Below are 19,352 nucleotides of genomic sequence, written 5' to 3'. Positions count from 1 at the left end.
CTTCCATGCTTGTGGACTCTTAAGTAGTTGGAAGACAACTCTCCTTACTCAGACAGGTGCTCACCTCTGCAGTGTTCTTGCTCTTGCTTTTATGACTTTTTTTTAATAAATTGGGCAAGTATAATTTCTATGGACTCTTTAAATTCATGAAAAAGGGGTCTCCGTGCTTTGCAAGTAATTAATTTCAGAATTTCTGAGGCCAGGTATCTTTCACTCATGTCATCCCCTTTACATTTTTGCATTGAAGAGAGACTTAAGCTTTGAAATGTCAGTTTCATTTCAGCTTTTGCTATGGGCTTGTCTACACTACCGCTTAAGTAGATGTAATTTACCTGGCTCCAGGTTTAAAAAAGCCACCCTCCCCCCCGGGTGCCATGTTACATAGACTTAAAGCGGTGTCTCCACTGCACTATGTCAGCAGGAGAGCATCATAGCTATGTTGTCCCACCAACATAGCTTCCGCCTCTCATTCAGGTGGAGTAATTATGTCAAGGGAAAGAGCATGTTTTCACCAGATGCGCTGCAGCGGCGCAGCTGCACCGATGTAGTGCCATAGTGGAGACTAGCCTATGACTCCAGACCTCTATAACTCAAAGCCCCACACTGTACCATTGGACAAGCCTGGTGGGGGAAATGGATCATATTTTAAAAGGATAGAGCCAACACACTCACTCACCACACTTTTGACCACTCTTGCTGGAAGCTGTGTTGCCTCCACAGTGCTGGACTGACCTTGAGTCTACATTGGCAAAATTGGCATTTATCAATTCACCCCAGCATAGCTCCAATGGTGGTAACAGCTATGGAAGCCATGATACAGGAAGTACTCGGGGGGGTTTCAGGCATTGCCTCTACTTGTCATCAAACCCTTCAAGTGAAGGCACCAGAGCCCTCTCTTCACTTCCTTGAAGTGGACCTTGAATCAGTGGTGCTGCATGTCAGCAATTTCAGGTCTCACTTTTGCTAGTGTGCCCATAACTGGATAAATTCATGGTGGCTAAGTCCATAAATGGCTATTAGCTAGGATGGGTAAGAATGGTGTCCCTAGCCTCTGTTCGTCAGAGGAGATGGATGGCAGGAGAGAGATCACTTGATCATTGCCTGTTAGGTTCACTCCCTCTGGAGCACCTGGCATTGGCCACTGTCAGTAGACAGATACTGGGCTAGATGGACCTTTGGTCTGACCTGGTATGGCCATTCTTATATCCTGAGTATTAGATTTCAAGCTCTAAGGGCAGGTCAAAGAAAACACACACACAGTTCAGGGCTGCAACTTGGATGAGGTCCCAAAGCCACGTGTAAGGCAGTTTAAACCTTACAACCTGAATCAACATTAAATAATCAGTGGAAAGAGTCAGTATTCGGGGAGCTGTGTGTCACAGGACAAACACTGGTGTACACTCCTGAACCACTTTTTTGGAGGTTTTGCTGCAGCTTGTTCTGGGAACAGAATGTGGAGTGGGGCAGAAAAGGTCAGAAAACATTACTCATCCAAATGCCTTAGTCCAGGGGTAGTGAATGCATCACAACTGGCACAAGTCCATAGACCAAAGTTTATAAAGCTTTATTGAACATTGTGAACAGCTGTGCAGTGAACAAATAATACAATGCTCTGGAAGTTTCACAGCTGGTTTTAGTTTTAATCTCCCTTGAGAGAGCAGCAACCATCTCTGCTGCTCTCCAGTAGGAGAAGCTTGTGTGGAGACAAATGGATGGCAGACAGGAACATAACCTTGAAAGTGGATAGACCCAGTGTATTTCAAGAACCGGTTAAGTTTCTCACAAGCAAACATTTGCCACAGCAAGGAACACCATTCCCTCTGGGAGCTGCTGCTATGCATTGGAACAGATGAGCAGGAAAGCAAGCTGTACAGCATGTGCCACTAGGGAAACCTCCCCTAGGCTCCCCAAAACCAGCCTGCCAGGAGAGAACAGAGATCCCAGGACTGCTCCCTCCCTCCATTGCACATTACCAGCAGCTGGTTTGCTTGGGACACAAGAAAATGCACAGACAGTCCCGGCCTGCAAACACTGTCAGTTAAATGGATACAACCGTTTGCTATTTTGAACCACCCCACATCATGCTTACTAAAAACTTTGAATCCTCCCTCCCTGCTCCCACCTCATCATTCCAGCTAGGAATGCTGACAGTTTTCAACTAACAGTGAAATTAAAACAACCCCAAACACCACAGCAGAGCATGCTTTGTATCCAAAGAGTCAAGACCTCTGTCAACTGGAAATCCCAGCAGAGAGGGAGGCAGGCTTTGATGCCTGTGAGAAGCGCTTCAAAAGCAGCATCATGACAACTCAAAATTTTTTCAGTTATGATCTGGGAGAATGCAAGTAGTTCAGAAAGCACTTGGGCAGTGCACATTTTTCAATTTGGCATGATGAGCAGGAGATGACGACTCAGCAATCTCTGGCTCCAGCAGCTTTCAGCTGAGTGTATCTGTTAACTGTTGCAAATCCCCTTGAACAGCAGTGCAATGAAGACTAGCTCCCCCGCAAACAGCAACATGGAGAATCTTCCAACCGCTTCAGCAGAACTGGTGGGCCCAAGGCTCCCACAGAGACAGCTGTGGCCTTATACAGACAACTGAGAGACAAACACAGATGACCAGCATGCAACAGCTGGACAGGTCCTTCTTCCACCACTTCTCAGAGGAGAGGGCCAGTGTCCATTCCCAGAATTAAGGGAAAGGAAAACATAACTCTTCTGCTTCTAAAAGCAGGTAGCAGTGCCAGAATTCACACAGTAAACAACTGACATCAAATTTCATAGGCAAAGTGGGAGGGCTGGTCAGGAATTTGCCGCTGTAGTCCACACACGTTATAGAAAACAGGCTGCTTGTACTTCAGTCACATGCCTAACAAGCCCTCCCTCCCCCCGCCCCCAACCTCACCCAACCCTCCCTCTTTAAAAGCAAACCCAGAGCTGTCAGCAAGCTGGAGGTACTTTTAGGTACCGACTATGCTGGGATCATGAGCAGACTCAGGCAGTTGGGAGCCACTGCAGTGATACAAGAAGCAGTTCCCCCAGCAGCTGTAGCAGATGAGGAACAAGGCTGCCAGGAAGACCAAGGCACAGATTGTGCATGGCTTCCGCTCCAGGAGGAAACTCAGCAGATAGAAGCCCATGAACATTGAGTGACTGAACCACAAAGCTGGGTTGAGGGGTTTAGGAATGAGGAGGACAGGCAATAACCACTGAAGGCAGTACATAGTGACTGGCAGGCAGGGACCCAGGGACAGCAGCAATTAGAAGCACTCCTAGAACTTTTTCCTGCAGCTCCTCAGGTGAGCAGGATTCCCAACACTGTTCTGTAACGTGAAGATAAAGCTTTAAAAGAAAAAGAAAAACAGTCAGGATTAGGGTAATGTGCTAGAGAGGCCAAAAACCAATTCTCCTCATACACCAAGTCACTTATTTGCTCCCAATTTACTGTACACTGACAATCACGGCATTGTTTTAACATGGTTTAGTATTAGGAGTTCCTCACACCGAGATCTGAGGCTGCACTATAGTCTCCTGGGGAAATGGTGAAAATACCACCAACTAGTACATAACACTAGATAAAACATTAAAAAAATGTACAATGGGGGGCAAGCCTGCATTGACAAGGAGATGGATTTGGTCTAACTTCCTGGTCAATGCTTCTCTTTCCCAAAGGCCAGCTGTTGTTTGTGTCATTGGCTCAAATTCTAACAAAGTAGTAAAAAACCCAGTCCCTTCGCGCAGTGTAGGAGGCTAGAGGGAAAGCAAAGGATTCCATGGGGCAAGACTAGAGTGGCTGGTTTCCCTACTAATGTGCAGGCTCAGCTCAAACTGTCCGAAGAGATTTGGAAGGTGATGTCAGGAAGTGCACTTTACAAAGATCACCGCTGAGTGGTTGCGTGGGAAGTAATGGAAGACAAGGAACAGAACCTAATTTTGCTTCCAAAGGGGAAATCACATCTGTCTAATAGGCACAGCTGGAAAAGTGGTTTAGCATAAGGCTGACAGCATGTGAGAGGGACTGTGATGATTTATGAGATCTTCACATCTGAACTGGAGGATGGGATCGTGGGAATCTCTCCTTTGCCAGGTTGCTTCGTGCTTTCCTGCCTGCACCTAAAGTGGGAGAATTCTACCGAGTCTGCTCTGCAGTGCTGCTTATCATTCCTTTCCTCAGCAGCTGCAAACCCAGAGTCAATTTCACACAGATGCAGGTATTGCAAAGAAAGCCCTTGGGGAGGAGGTACAAAGCAACAGTGAAACTCAGTTTCCCTCAGCAACTTCTTAAGATCTTAGAAGAGGGAAAGGTGGGGCGGAGGTCAGAGAAAGATGCCTTTATGGCATTTAGACACATTGTTGAAAAATTCATATCTTGAGCCCATCCATGTACCATCTCCTCTCCACACACATGGGCCGATTAAAAAGTCCCCTAGCCCCAAACATAGTATGCATCTTCTAATGCAGCATTCTGACACCAGAGATCCCAGTCATGCAATATGAAATTCAAGCCATGTGTAGCTAAACTCTGAATGATGACAGCACTACAATGAGAGAGACTGTCTCTGCCTGAAGGATTTACAATTTAAGCCAGACAGACACATTCAGATCAGACAAAATACACTGATGGATCAGATATAGGACAATCTCAAAATGACAGTGTTTATACATAAGGGATTTCCTTCCTTGGATTATCATAATAAAACCATGTGAAAGCAGCATGTTTTGAGAAGGCATCTGAATGGAGAGGGTGGCCAATCAGAATACTAAGTTGCACTGCTCCCTTTAACAGATCAGCAGCAGCCACAGGGAACAATCTAAGCAGCTCAAGCTAGAATACTTAGCTGTAGATAGCATTTGTCATCCAAGGATCTCGAAGTACTTTAGAAAGGAGGATATATTTTCAGTTTACAGATGGGGGAATGGATGGGGAAAGAGGATTCTGACACTTACCCAAGATCACACAGCAAGTCAATGGTAGGATTAGGGTACTAGTCCTGGTTTTGACTCCTTGTCAGTACCTTGCTGAAACAATACACACAAAGTGTGGTGGTGGTAAAGGGAAAAACGAAGGCACAGGCAGCAGCTCTCTCAACAAGGGCTAATGAGAACAGTTTACATTTATACAGCACCTTCCATCCCACAGTGCTTCAGAACTACATTTATACAGCTCAGCTAAAGGGGATGGCAGGCAGCCAAGGCACAAAAGGGCAAGGGAAACAAACATGTGCCCAAGGACAACAGGGCAAGCCCCTCCTCTTAGAGAAGTGCCAGGGGTTCTAGTGACCACGCACAGCAAACACATTCCTGGTTTATAACGGCTTGTCCTAAAGATCCTTCTTCCTTCAAACACTAAGCTGCATGGTTCTCTTTGTCTCAGAGGGCAGAAGGGCTGAGCCAAGCCAGGCAGGAACAGAAACTGTAGTTGCAGAGGGGCTAGTGGGACAAAGAAGCTGAGAAGATAACAACATATTCCCTTGGCTAAAACTAGAAGAGAAGGATGGGATTTCCTGGCGAGCGGAGCGGGGATGAGGAGGGAAGAAGGGGCTGCATGAAAAAGCCAAAACACAGCCACAAAGAAAATGGTTTCCTGTCAAAAGAGAGTGAAGTCATAACAAAGATTAAGAAGTTCCCAGGCATGTTTGAGTACCTGCTCCTCCAGCAAGAGCTGGGAACACATTCCGGCCTCATATGCAACATTCTCCCCATGCCACCAGCGAGAGGGTGTATTTTAATAGCGATGAAAGAGGAGGCAGCCCAGCATCTCCATCCCGGCAGACAGCACATCACCAGCGTTTTGGAGTATTTCTGGAGAAAGCACGGGGTGTTGGTCCTGGGAGGGTGTGGTGGAGAGGAGAGAAAGTACCATCCAGCAGAGAGTCGGGGAGGTGGGGGTTACTTTATCAGTAAAACTAATGAGCTTATTTTCAGGCCTCACAATTACTACGTTATTTGTTTTAGGTGTCAGTATTTATAGTGGTTACAGCCAAGAAACAGGAATCGGACTCCCAAGGTTTTATTCCTGCTTCAGTCTGTCCCCCCATGGGCCGTAGTTAGTTAATAAGATAATACTTCCCTATATCACAGAGGTGCAGAAGGGCTATTAACCTTTGTAAAGCATATTGAGATCCTCAGATGAACATCATTATAGAAGCTAAGTATTAGTTAGTTCCTCCCCAGGGTAAGTGTTCACAGAAGTGAGCTTAGCAGCACAGCTCTCATGGGAGTTGAGCAGCTAAGTCACTGCTCTTCTCCCTACTCAGACACTCACTTTTCATTCCTATCTATTCAAACATATGGTATGACAGCAGGCAGTAAAACAATTGTGGCAAGTCAGTGCTCTGCAGCTCTCCTTGAATCCTTCTACACTGCTCCATATCATATGCACAACATGAATCTTATTGTTACTTATATAGCAACTTTTGTCCTCGTGTTCCCCCCAAAGCACTTTACAAGCTTAACCATTATATAAAGCATGGGTGGGCAACATATGGCACGCATGCCAAAGGTGGCACGCGAGCTGATTTTCAGTGGCACTCACACTGCTTGGGTCCAGGGGGCTCTACATTTTAATTTAATTTTAAATGAAGCTTCTTAAACATTTTAAAGATCTTATTTACTTTACATACAATAGTTTAGTTATATATTATAGACTTATAGAATGAGACCTTCTAAAAATGTTAACATGCATTACTGGCATGCAAAACCTTAAATTAGAGTGAATAAATGAAGACTCGGCGCACCACTTCTGAAAGGTTGCCGACCCCTGATATAAAGTATACACAAAAATCACTATTTCCACCAATGGACTGCAGTGTACTGAATCACATGGTACAGCTGTTGGGCCCTTTAAGGATCAGCTGTTAATAGTAACAAGTACTCTTTTCCACCTCTTTTTCCCGCACCACCCAAGTCCAACAAGGCTATGAGAGTGTCCCATGGAGACTCCAGTCATCTTAGCCACATCACCTTTCTTTTACTAAATGGTGAAATATTTATTTTGTTTGTGGTCTTTGACACACAATTTCTCATCTAAGTTACAAGAGTATTTTTAAAGTATCCACTTCTGCCTAGACTCCTGAGCAATAGCCTGAGGCAGGGACACAGCAAGCACACCGAATCCCCACCTGATTTTCTCCTTTTCCTCAAGGAAACTACACTTATCTGCTCTAGTAGATTACCAGGTACTGACAGCAAGTTATTAAATGCGATACAGCAGCATTTCATTGTCTGTGCTTCCTCGTCTCACAATGGCATTCTGCTTCTTCCAAACCTAATGATCTCATTCACCTCTGACTTATCTTTCATTGATTCCTTGGCTAAGATGTGCACTGTCATCTTTACAGATTGCAGTCCTTATACTCACTCTCATCTGGTTTGTCAGCCACACAGTGGCTCCTCTGAATCCATTACACAGCTGTTAGCACCACTAAGTTTAACTTTAGACCCGTGAGTCAGAGAGCGTACAAAAAACTGACACTCTCACTGCACTCAATAATTCACTGTTCCTTTCTATGATCTCCAGGCAGCGCATTGGAGTCTCCTACTCTAGTGTTCCTGCAATACCCTCAGGGTCTGAGCCACCCACTACATCAGAGCTAAGCAAATACAAATGGTTTTCCACAGACAGTCGCTCATGCTCATTAGTGAATCCACGCCAGTCATGCTCACATCCTTTCCACTTGCTCCCATGAACAACATTTAAGCACCAAGAGGATAATAGGGTTATGGGAATAGCCAGCATGGATTTATTAAGAACAAATGATTCCCAAATTAACCTAATTGCCTTCTTTGACAAGGTTACTGGCCTGGTGGATTGGGAGAAGTAGTAGATGGGATATATCTTGATTTTTGTAAGGGTTTTGACAGTCATACATGACAGTCTCATAAGCAAACAGGGGAAATGTGGTCTAGATGAAATAACTATAAGTTGGATCACAACTAGCTGAAAACCCATACTCAAAGAGTACTTATCAATGGTTCTCTGTCAAATTTGGAAGATGTATCTAGTGGGGACCCAGGGGGTATGTCCCAGGTCCAGTATCACTCAGTACTTTCATTAATGACATGGATGATTGAGTGGAGAGTACACTTATCAAATTTGCAGATGACACCAAGATGGGAGGAGTTGCAAGCATTTTGAAGAATGACCTTTACAAATTGCAGGATTGGTCTGAAATCAACAAGATTAAATTCAATAATGACAAGTGCACAGTCCTACACTTAGGAAGAAAAAACATCAAATGCACAACTACAAAATGGGAACAACAGGCTAAATGTACTGCTGAAAAGGATCTGGGGGTTATAGTAGATCACAAACTGAATATGAATGAGATGGAGCTGAGGAAAAAGCTAATATTCTGGGATCCACTAACAGGAATGGTGTGTGGAAAACACAGGAGGTAACTGTTTCTCTCTTCTCAGCACTGGTGAGGCCTCAGCTGAGTTCTGTGTCCAATTATGGACACTACACTTTAGGAAGGAGGACAAACTGACTAAGTCCAGAGGAGAGCAACAAAAATGATGAAAGGTCCAGAAAACCTGACCTATCAGAAAACGTTTAAAAAACTGAGCATGGTTAGTCTTGAGAAAAGAAAGCTGAGAGAGCACCTGATAACCTTCAAATACATTAAGGGTTGTTATAAAAGGATGGTGATCAACTGTTCTCCATATCCACAGGAGATAGGACAAGTAGTAATGGGCTTAATTCACAACAAACAAGATTAAGGCCTGGTCTACACTACAAAGTTGGGTCAACATAAGCCACCTTGCATCAACCTAGCTGTGCATGTGTCTACACTTAAAATCTGTCTCCTACTGATGTAAGTGTCTTGTTACAGCAACATAGTATCACCAACTCCCTAAGGGGCGTTGAGCCATGGTCAGTGTACTGAGGTCCACTCAGTGCAAGTATAGACACTGCTTTACTTATATGGCCCCTAATAGTCCTTCAGCAGCCGTCTCACAAATGACTGACACTGACTGCTCTGGTCACAACTGTGAACTCCACTGCCTGCAAGACATGGAGACCAGAAGGCCACCCTTCCCCTTTAAAGCCCTGCAAATTTTGGAAGAGCCTTTTCTTGATTGTTCCAGTTGGTGAGCACACCTAGCAGCTCTCCATTGTTGCATAAAACTCCACAGCTGACCAGGCTGGCTACATGCTCCAGGTGCACTCCTGCTTGAAGTAGACAGCAGATATTGGATCTCCTGGGCTTGTGGGGAGAAGGAGCTTTGCAAGCACAGCTACAAACCAACTGTAGAAACTTGGACATCTATGTGCAGAGTGCTCAGGGGATGTAGGAGAAGGGGTACAACAGCGACCAGCAGCAGTGCTACGTGAAAGGGAAGGAACTACATCAGGCATATCAGAAGGCTAGTGAGGCCAACAGTCAATCTGGTGCTGAGCCGCAGACCTGCCATTTTTACAAAGAGCTACAAGCCATATTTGGCAGAATCCCACCATCACCCTGCACACCACCATGGATACTTCCAGGGAGCCCAAACCACGAGGCCCTGGTGCGAGCAGCAAGGACGATGAGGGACATGCAACATGGGGGTCCTGCTATGCCACAAGACAGGATCTGTTTAAGACTCCACCGCACTCTGCTCAGTTGAGAATGGGGAAGCCTGATGCAGGGGAAGGAACCTCCTGTGAGTGTGTAAATTACAGTGGTGGCACCCCCAATTTAACAGGACACAGCTATTGACACTTCATTAATTTACTCGTACTAGAAGAGGTAGTGGTAAAATGAAGAGGTAGCACTGTTATCTGTTTTTTATTCCCCTGTAAAGTTAGGTAAGGGGGGGGGGCTATACAGAGCATTTTGTTTATGTACAGAAATGTCCCTTGAATCTTCCTGAGAAATCTCAATGAAACTTCCTTGAAGGTACTGTGCAATCCTCTCCCAATCGTTTCTAGGATGGCAGCCTTATTTCTTCCTCTATTGTAGGACACTTCTCCCATACTAGTCAGTGCTAACTTCAGCAGGCACCAATGCAGCACACAACCTAGCAGCATACAGGCCTGGGCAGCTTTGGAACACCACCAGCAGCTGTTCTTTCTGTGCCTTTGTTACTTTCAGGAGTGAGATATCAGCTAAAATCATCATTGCCTGTGGAATATGGTGCTAGTATTCAGTACCAATACCCTATACTCATAGTTTCATACAACCAAGCATTTGCCTCCTCATTTTCCTCACCCCTGGAGGGCCATACTCACCATGTCTGGTCCTGAGAGCAGTGGCTTGCCCAAGCACTCCAAAGCAGAAGTGTCAATATACCTGTCTTGTTTAAAACTTTGCGGGAACAAGGAAAGAGAGTTCTGAATCTTAGCTTTCACTTTCCATTGCAACTATACTCTGTGTGTTTTATCTGCAGCTGCTGCCATTGTAGCCTTGAGGGGTTCCCCCTATACACCCACTGAACACCTAAGCCAGCTATGGAGGAAAAAGAAGACACGTTCAGTGAGATTCTCCAAGCCAGTGCTGCATCACACAATGAGCAGAGAGCCTGGAAGGTGAACACTGCTGATAGCCCAGAGAAAGAAAGAGTGGACAAGAGAAAGGCCCAGGGGTCCCAGCAGGAAAAGGAGAGGGAGATGCACTAGGACATAATGGGGCTTCACTGGCAGCAAACAGATGCTGCAGACTCTTGTGGACCTACAGGTTCAACAATCCTGGACTCCCACCTCCCCTCCCTTTGCAGACGATGGAGAATTTCATTACAGAGTGTGCGCACACCCACACACACCCCTACATACCATGTTTTTTCAGGGGCCATATCCCCACCCCTAACACTCTATCCAGGTGACATTAAAGGACAACCACAGCTTCACAAACACTGATCTGTGAATGCCACAGTTGCTGTACGTGGATGTAAAATGGACATGAATGTTCTTCCCCTTGTTAATAAATTAATGGAACAGAATGGTATTTGCTTTTAAATTGCACAGACTTTTCTTTGTACTGGTTCTATTACTGAATAAAATTCTTGGAATTATTGGAAAATAATTCATCTTTATTAGTTCACAAACATATGCTGCAGAGTGCCAAGCAGTTCTGAAATCACCTACTTGTTGCTGTATAGTGTAACAACTCTCAGGATCAGTGGCAAACAGTATAATATCAAATATACAGCAAGCACTGCAAAATTCATAGGTGCACTGACAGTGGTATAGTCATAGATGTACATCAAGCATCACACAATTCTTAACAGGCCCCAAATCAGCAGGGCCAGGTAGAGCACAGTACACCACAATACATTATTGTGGGTTGCTGTTTAAAAGCTCTTTCAAAGCCTCCCTCAGCTGTGTTCTGGCTGCTCAAACACTGCAGACAGCTACTCCACCTCTACCCTTTGCCCCAGCCGCAACTTTTCCCCCTTTGCTTCCCACATTATCCAGCACACTAGGCAGCTATAACTAGGCCCTACCAAATTCACGGTCCATTTTGGTTAATTTCATGGTCATTGGATTTTAAAAACGCGTACGTTTCATGATTTCAGCTATTTAAATCTGAAATTTCAAGGTGTTGTAATTGTAGGGGTCCTGACCCAAAAAGGAGTTGCAGACCCCCCTAAAATAACCTTGTGACCCTCCCCGCAACTCCCTTTTGGGTCAGAACTCCCAATTTGAAAAATGCTGGTCTCTCCCGTGAAATCTGTGTAGTATAGGGTAAAAGCACATATACTACCCAGATTTCACAGGGGGAGACTAGATTTCACGGTCTGTGACACATTCTTCACAGCTGTGAATTTGGTAGGGTCCTACCTATAACCACGGGGATATTTTTCTCACTGAAATCCAATCTTGAGGGTAAATACCAACATCCCTTCAATCTATCAAAGCACATTCAATTGTCATTCTGCACCTGCTAAGCCAGTAGTTAAATCTTTCCTTGATGCTGTCAAGGTGGCCGGTGTATGGCTTCATGAGCCAGGGGAACAAGAGGTAGGCTGAGTCCACTAGGATCACTACTGGCATTTCATCATTGCCTATGGTAATCTGCCAGTTGGGAAAAAAGTCCTTCCTTGCAGCTTTCTGAACAGTCCTGTGTTCTTAAAGATGTGACTGTCATGCACCTTCCCTGACCAGCCAACATTGATGTCGATGAAGCGTCCCTTGTGATCCACCAATGCTTGCATAACCATAGGAAGGCAGCACTGTTATGTACTCTGTGGAAAAGTGGTCTGGTGCCAAAATAGGGATGTGTGCGCCGTCTATCACTGCAATGCTGCAAATCCATCCAATGAGTTCTGCACATTGCCAAGAGTCACAGTCCTGTGTAGCAAGAGGTGATTAATGGCCCTGTACATCTGCAGGACAACGGCTCCCATAGTGGATTTTCCAACTCCAAAATGATTTCTCATTGATCGGTAGCAATCTAGCGGTGCAAGTTTCCACAATGCGATCGGCACTTGCTTCTTCTCTGTCAGTGCAGCTCTCACTTCAGTGTCCTATGCTGGAGAGCTGGGGCGAGCGTGGCATACAGATCCAGGAATGTGGTCTTGCACATCCGAAAGTTCTGCAGCCACTGCTCCTCTCCCAACGCCTGCATTATGATGCGATCCCATCAGTCAGTGCTTGTTTCTCAGACCCAGAAGTATCACTCCACCATCTTCAGCTGCTCTGTAAATGGCACCAACAACTCTGAATTGGTTCTTGCTATATCCCACAGCAGCCTATCCTCCAAGAAACTGTCATGTTCCCCGCTGATTCGATTATTCTTACAGCTCTGCAAATACCAGAGGATCACATGTCCTGTGCTTGCAACACTTACGACAGTGGAGAGTTGTGCACGCTCCGAGCTTCTGTCAGAGATGGCGGACAGTGAGGAGGGCTGCGCACATTATACAAACACCTATCAGGGTTGGTCTAGGTTTAGTTGGTCCTGCCACAGCGCAGGGGGATGCACTTGACTTCTTGAGGTGCCTTTCAACTCTACGTTTCTATGATTCAGTTATTGAAACCACCAAGGTCTAACTTAACAATTAGGAACAATTTTAAGATTCATATGCATAAATACTTGCACAGTCAGGGAACAAAAACAACATTATGAATTATTTAACCAGTCACAAGTAACCAGCACTACTCTAATTTTAAGTATTTGCAATGAAGTATTCAAAAAGCTACTAGAATAAATACATCTGAGGAGCTTGTGATCTGTTCCTGGATAGTTTACAAGGCGAAAAGGCTTAATTCATCATCACTTTAGTTGTAAGGTATTCATTAAGCTACAGTCCCTATATATTAGTCCATGGATACCCATTTTATATCCCCTCTCTTCTGCAGAGAGAGTGTGCCACTCCCAATTACCTTAGGGCTCTACTTACCCCTAACTAGTGAAAGTCAGCTCTGATTATCCCCACTAAACACCCAGAGAAGTGCTCAGTGGTAATCTTATTCAGCCCTCATTAGGGTTGCTGTTAAGCAGGTGTTGGTCCAGAGGGAAGGCAAAACTTAGGTGATTTATGAATCGTTCCGTCCCAGCATGCTAGTCAAGCTGCCACCCAGTTTGGCAGCTAAAAGGCTTTACAGCAAGAGCTCACTCACGTACCACCAAGAAGATGGTCAACTATTCAGCTTTTCAGAAACACAAACGTCTCCCTGGAATTTAGAGGCACTAGGTGTCTACCGCAAATTCTGTCAGTGTCTACACTACAGCCTTATTCCGGCTGATGGAAGTGCCCTAAAGAACAGGAGTATTTGTGGCACCTTAGAGACTAACAAATTTATTTGAGCATAAGCTTTTGTGGGCTACAGCCCATTTCATCAGATGCATGGAATGGAACGTATAGTAAGAAGATATATACACATACAGAGAACATGAAAAGGTGGAAGTTGCCATACTAACTCTAAGAGGCTAATTAATTAAGATGAGCTATTATCAGCAGGAGAAAAAAAACTTTGTTCGTCTCTAAGGTGCCACAAGTACTCCTGTTCTTTTTGCAGATACAGACTAACACAGCTGCTGCTCTGAAACCATTCAGACAGTTGACAAGAAGGTGTGAGGATACTTAACATGGGGAAATAGATTCACTTTGTGTAATGAACCAGCCACTCACTGTCTCTAGTCAAGTCCAAGTTAATGGTATCTAGTTTGCAAATTAATTCTAGTTCAGCAATTTCTTGTTGGGAGTCTGTTTTTTAAGCTTTTTTGTTGCAAAATTGCCACCTTTAAGTCTGTTACTGAGTGACCAGAGAGGTTGAAGTGTTCTCCTACTGGTTTTTGAATGTTATGATTCCTGATGTCAGATTTGTGTCCATTTTTTTTTCCTGTGTAGAGACTGTCCAGTTTGGCCAATGTACATGGCAGAGGGGCATTGCTGGCACATGATGGCATATATCACATTGGTAGTCACTTGAATGCTGGGATAGCTGCCCATAATCCACTGCTTCCAATGCCGCTGCAAGTGCTGCAAATGTGGCAACGCCAGTGTACAAACAGCTGTCAGTGTGGACAAATCGCAGTGCTTTCCCTACTGCGCTCTTCGAAGGCAGGTTTAACTCACAGCGCTCTACATCTGCAAGTGTGGCAATGCCCTAAGATGTCATGGAATAAGAGGGAAGGTTCTTTCATGGATCACTAGCTGGTTGAAAAAAAGGATAGTACTAAGTTGTCAGTTTTCACAAGTGGAGAAGGGTAAATAGCAGGATCCCCCAAAGATCTGTACTGGGACCTGCGTTGTTCAACATATTCATAAATAATCTGGAACAGCGGACAAACAGTGAGGTGGCGATATATGCAAATGATACAAAAGTCTCAAGACAGTTAAGTCCAAAGCTGACTGCAAAGAGTTACAAAGAGATCTTACAAAACTGGGTGACAAAATGGCAGATGAAATTCAGTGTTAATAAATACAAAGAAATGCACATTGGATAAAATAATCCCAACTATACATAAAAAATAATGGGATCTAAATTAGCTGTTACCACTCAAGAAAGATCTTAGAGTCATCATGCATAGTTCTCTGAAAATGCCCACTCAGTGCACAGTGGCAGTCAAACAAGCTAACAGAATGTTAGGAACCATTAGGAAAGGGATAGATAATAAGACAGAAAATATAATGTTGTCACTATGAAAACTCATGGTATGCCCAGTTTTGAATACTGCCTGCAGTTCTAATCCTCCCATTTCAAAAAAGATATATTAGAAGTGGGAAAGGTGCAGAGAAAGGCAACAAAAATGATCAAGGGGTATGGAACAGCTTTTATAAGAGGAGAGATTAAAAAGACTGGGACTATAAATCTTAGAAAAAAGATGACAGGGGGCGGGGGATATGATAGAAGTCTATAAAATCATGAATGGTGTGAAGAAAGTGAATAGGGAAGTATTATTTACCCCTTCACATAACGTAAGACCTAGGGATCACCTGACAAAACACATAGGCAGCAGGTTTAAAACAAACATGAAGAAGTACTTTTTCACACAATGTCAACATGTGGAGCTCATTGCCATGGGGTGTTGTGAAGCCCAAAAGCATAACTGGGTTCAAAAAAGAATTAGAGAAGTTCATGCCGAATAGGTCCATCAATGGCAATTAGCCAAGATGGTCAGGGACACAACCCCATGCTCCAGGGGTCCCTAAACCCCCAAGTGCCAGAAGCTGAGACTGGATGACAAAGGATGGATCACTTGAAATTGCCCTGTTCTGTTCATTCCCTCTGAAGCATCTGACACTAGCCACCATCAAAACACTGGACTAGATGGATCATTGGTCTGACCCAGTATGGCCATTCTTATGTTCTTAAGATTGGCACTTCATGCTATCTGCCTGACTCTGAAAGGAGAGAGAGAGAAGACTGAGATATGTAGAAGAGAATGACAGCAAAGAGCAGCAAATTTTTTTCATGGTAAATTACAGATAATCATTGCACTACTTAAAAAAAAAAAAGTATTTTGAGAGCCACTGAACTACCTTGCAAATAATTAACCCACCATTGATCTTCAGGTGACAATACTGTCTCCCTATCACAATCTTAAGAAGAAAGATCAAACCAAAGTAGTCATCAAAACAGCTACAGTTAATCATTTGTCATGTCATCCATCTATGCTTGCATCTAAGCAGCAGGATTAACACAACATCTACTAAAGTGAATTATATGCCTGTTACTATTTAAACACATTTTTCTACATATCTGTTCAGTGCAGAGGGCCATACCAGCACTGCCTTACCACCCTAAACTGCAGCCAACTTACAAGCATGGTCCAGCACCAGCAAAGGAAATGGATGCAATACATAAACAGGAAACAGAGCTAATGCTGATTGTGACTGTCAAATTTAGCCCAGATTAGTTTTTATGAGGAGAGTTGTGCACTTTTTTTTTTAAAGTTAAAAATCATAGAAAGCCAAGAACTGGAAGAAGGGAGATCTACAGACACAAGGGACATGAAGGGGATCAGAAAAGAACTAGATCGGGGCAGGCAAACTCTTTGGCCTGAGGGCCACATCCTGTTGCCAAAATTGTAAGGAGGGCCAGTTGCGGGAGGCTGTGCCTCCCCAAATAGACAGGCATGGCCCGTGCCCAGCTCCCACCCCCTATCTGACTCCCTCATCCCCTGACAGCCCCCGGATCTCCCGCCACCCCATCCAACCCCCCTCTCCTTCCTGACTGCCTCCCCAGGACCCCTGCCCCATCCATTCTCTCTGTCCTGGATGGCCCCCGGAACCCCTGCCTCTGACTGCTCCCCGCACCTCCATGCAACCCCCTCTCTTCTTCATGACTGCCCACCCCGCAGGAACCCCTGCCCCCATTCAACCCCCCTGTTCCCCGCCCTCTGACCGCCCCGACCCCTAACCACCACCCCGGACTCCCCTGCCCTCTATCCAGCCCCTTACCGCGCTGCCTGGAGCACCGGTGGCTGGCAGCGCTACAGCCGCACCACCCAGAGCAGCAGGACAGAGAGCCGCGCCGCCCGGCTGGAGCCAGCCACGCCACCGTGCGGCACAGCGCACCGGGTCAGGCCGCGGCTCTGCAGCTTCGCTGCCCCAGGAGCTCGCAGCCCCACCGCCCAGAGCATTGCGCCGGCGGCGGGGCGAGATGAGGCTGCGGGAGAGGGGCCGGGGGCGAGCCTCCCGGGCCAGGCGCTCAGGAGAGGTGGGCCGCAGCTTGCCCACCTCTGAACTAGAGGACAGATGATCCAAAGGCGGGGAAGTGTTTCTATCCAGAGAAACCAGACAAACGGATCAGCAAAGAAATGGCAACCGAGGCCTCACCCCGAGCCCCTCGCTCTGCCCTTACTTTTCTAAGGATAATCTGCCGGGGCCCGCTGTCGGGTTCTCCACGCACACCGACCCCTCGCCAAGCTGTGGGCCCCAACCGGCGCTTTACGTGTTAGTTCTGGGGAAAGCCTCTGACGGGGCCCCCCACTTGGATCTTCGCAGAAAACAGGAACCTGCCCCCGCCCCCCGTGGAGAGCCCACGGCCAGGGAGGCACCGCCGAGCCCGGGCTCCGGAACCCACCACAGCCCTCGAGCCCAGGGGGACCCGAGCGCGAGCCACGCTGCCCGTACGGCGGGGCGGGTAACGGGGGCCGCGCCTCGGGACCCCTGCCCGGCGGGCCCGCCGGCCCCACCGCGCTCAGGGAGCCCCGGAGGCCAGGCACAGGCCCCCCCGCAGCCAGGAGCGGGGACCCTGCCTCCCCCGGGCCGGGGAGGCCGCTCTCGCGCTCGGAGAGGCCCCCCTGGGGCCTTAGACCTCAGAAGCTCCCGTTACCTGCGCTCTCCGCCGCCCGGACCGTCCCGCTGTCGCTGCGCTCCACTGCGCCTGCGCCCGTCACTCCCGCAGGTCCCCAGCTAGCGGCTCTCTGCCTGAGTCGCGAAGGCTCTCCTCTTGGGCTGCCTTTCCCACTGCCTGTCTCTGTCCCGCACCGTGTCACCCCGGTAGCCCGGCCCCCCCAATAGTTAGCACCCTCCCTTACTCCTCCTCAGCGCTCCCCGGGGAAACCTGGCCCCAGGTAGATGGTCTGGGCGTATTTTGATCAGGCACCGCCACGGACAGCCCCGGCTGAGCGCCGCCTGGAGATTCCAGTCTCGTGGATACGCAGCGTGCGGTGGCGCGTGGGGCGCTGCAGAGATCGCTGGAGCCTGGTCCTGGGTGTGGTGCTGGGGGAGCTGCAGCTGGCTGGCCTCCTCCAAGGGTGGGGAGATTGCTGTGGACATTCAAGTGGCCATGTTAATTGAATAGCTCTCTGTAGTACTGCAGCATAACTCTCCTCAAGCGCCATTGCAATGGTGCATTTTTTAAAAAATAATAAACACATTTTTCTAGGGATATTAAAGCTGGAGGCCACCGGCTGCCCTCATACAAGCCCTGCGATGGAGCATGCAATTGTGTGTGCGGTGTTGGTGACTAATACTGGGTCAGCCCCACTGGATCATCATCCCCTGCCCCCAGGCATCTCCAGGCTTTGGAAAACCTCTCATATACAATCCTGCCCCATCCCTCTACCATACACACAATTCATCATACCACTCGTGCAATGCAATATAGCGAGGAAAAATCCACACAGTTTATAGCCAGAAAAATTAGCTTTGACTATCATTGCATAGCTTGCATAAGAGATATGGGGACAGATTCTCAGTTGACGCAAATTGGCATAACTTAATTTACTTTAATGAAGGCACACCAATTTACATCAACCAGATAGTGTTGCCAATTTCAAATATTCAAAAATCATGAATCAGGCCCCCCAATTAATTAAACTGGCTTAGAAGTCATTATAACTATCTTGTACCTTTATCTTCATAGCAGATAAAATGAAAACACTAGATCCAAACACCCTTGCACTTCAGTTTTAATGGCTTTGGCCCATCTCCAGAGCTAGGTAGCAACTGGAGCCATGTGGCTGGTTTGTCATTTGTCTCTGGTGGAGAAGCATCATATAATGTGGATAGCAGGGAGAGGTAGAGAACACATTGCTAATGTTTCCAAAATAATAGGCTTCCTGTGCCTTCCTACTGTACTGGACATGTCGTTTGTTCATGTAGATCTCATTCTGTGTAGCAGCCTCCATTGTAACATGACTGCAATGTATCACTCGTGTCTGATCACACTGGCAAAAACCAGTGTTGCCCCTTTTGCCCTGAATAACTAGGCAACAACCGGGGTGGGGGGGTTGTAGGTTTTTCTAATTAGGAGGAGAAATCGGTGACAGTGATGTATTTTCTTGGATGCAGTTTTGTCTATTCACAAAGAATGTACTAAGTCCTGTGTCTCTGAATGCAGAAGGAATCAAATAGAAGGAAACAGCTTATTTTGTTCACAGCACCCAGGGTACTCTTTTCAGCCTGCATCCCTGACCCAAAAACCTCTCTTCAGGTTTCTTTCAGGGTCAGCCATTGTGCTTTCAATTGCT

The 19,352-nt window shown here is 46.4% G+C and overlaps 1 protein-coding gene across 4 annotated transcripts; it reads right to left on the bottom strand.

The window, feature by feature from the left end:
- Positions 1-1,543: 1,543 nt before the first annotated feature.
- On the bottom strand, positions 1,544-17,836 carry LOC123348673 (BLCAP apoptosis inducing factor). 4 transcript variants are annotated; one of them, XM_044986271.1, is made up of 4 exons: positions 17,711-17,778; positions 5,645-5,827; positions 4,948-5,019; positions 1,544-3,342 (listed from the first exon to the last, which is right to left on the bottom strand). In XM_044986271.1, the coding sequence occupies exon 4, from the start codon at positions 3,222-3,224 to the stop codon at positions 2,961-2,963; it is 264 nt and encodes an 87-aa protein (XP_044842206.1). In that variant the 5' UTR covers positions 3,225-3,342; positions 4,948-5,019; positions 5,645-5,827; positions 17,711-17,778; the 3' UTR covers positions 1,544-2,960. The 4 variants fall into 4 exon arrangements, with proteins under 4 accessions (XP_044842206.1, XP_044842207.1, XP_044842205.1 ...); XM_044986272.1 differs by lacking the exon at positions 4,948-5,019; XM_044986270.1 differs by lacking the exons at positions 4,948-5,019; positions 5,645-5,827 and having other exon boundaries at positions 17,711-17,836.
- Between the last annotated feature and the right edge of the window lie 1,516 nt (positions 17,837-19,352).

This window comes from Mauremys mutica, chromosome 13 (genome assembly GCF_020497125.1).
Source record: "Mauremys mutica isolate MM-2020 ecotype Southern chromosome 13, ASM2049712v1, whole genome shotgun sequence".
NCBI lineage: Eukaryota > Metazoa > Chordata > Testudines > Geoemydidae > Mauremys > Mauremys mutica.
This window is presented reverse-complemented; position numbering and strand designations above follow the sequence as displayed.

Coding starts and splice junctions, on each gene's coding strand:
- LOC123348673 (XM_044986270.1), bottom strand. CDS start 3,224: ATGTACTGCCTTCAGTGGTTATTGCCTGTCCTCCTCATTCCTAAACCC.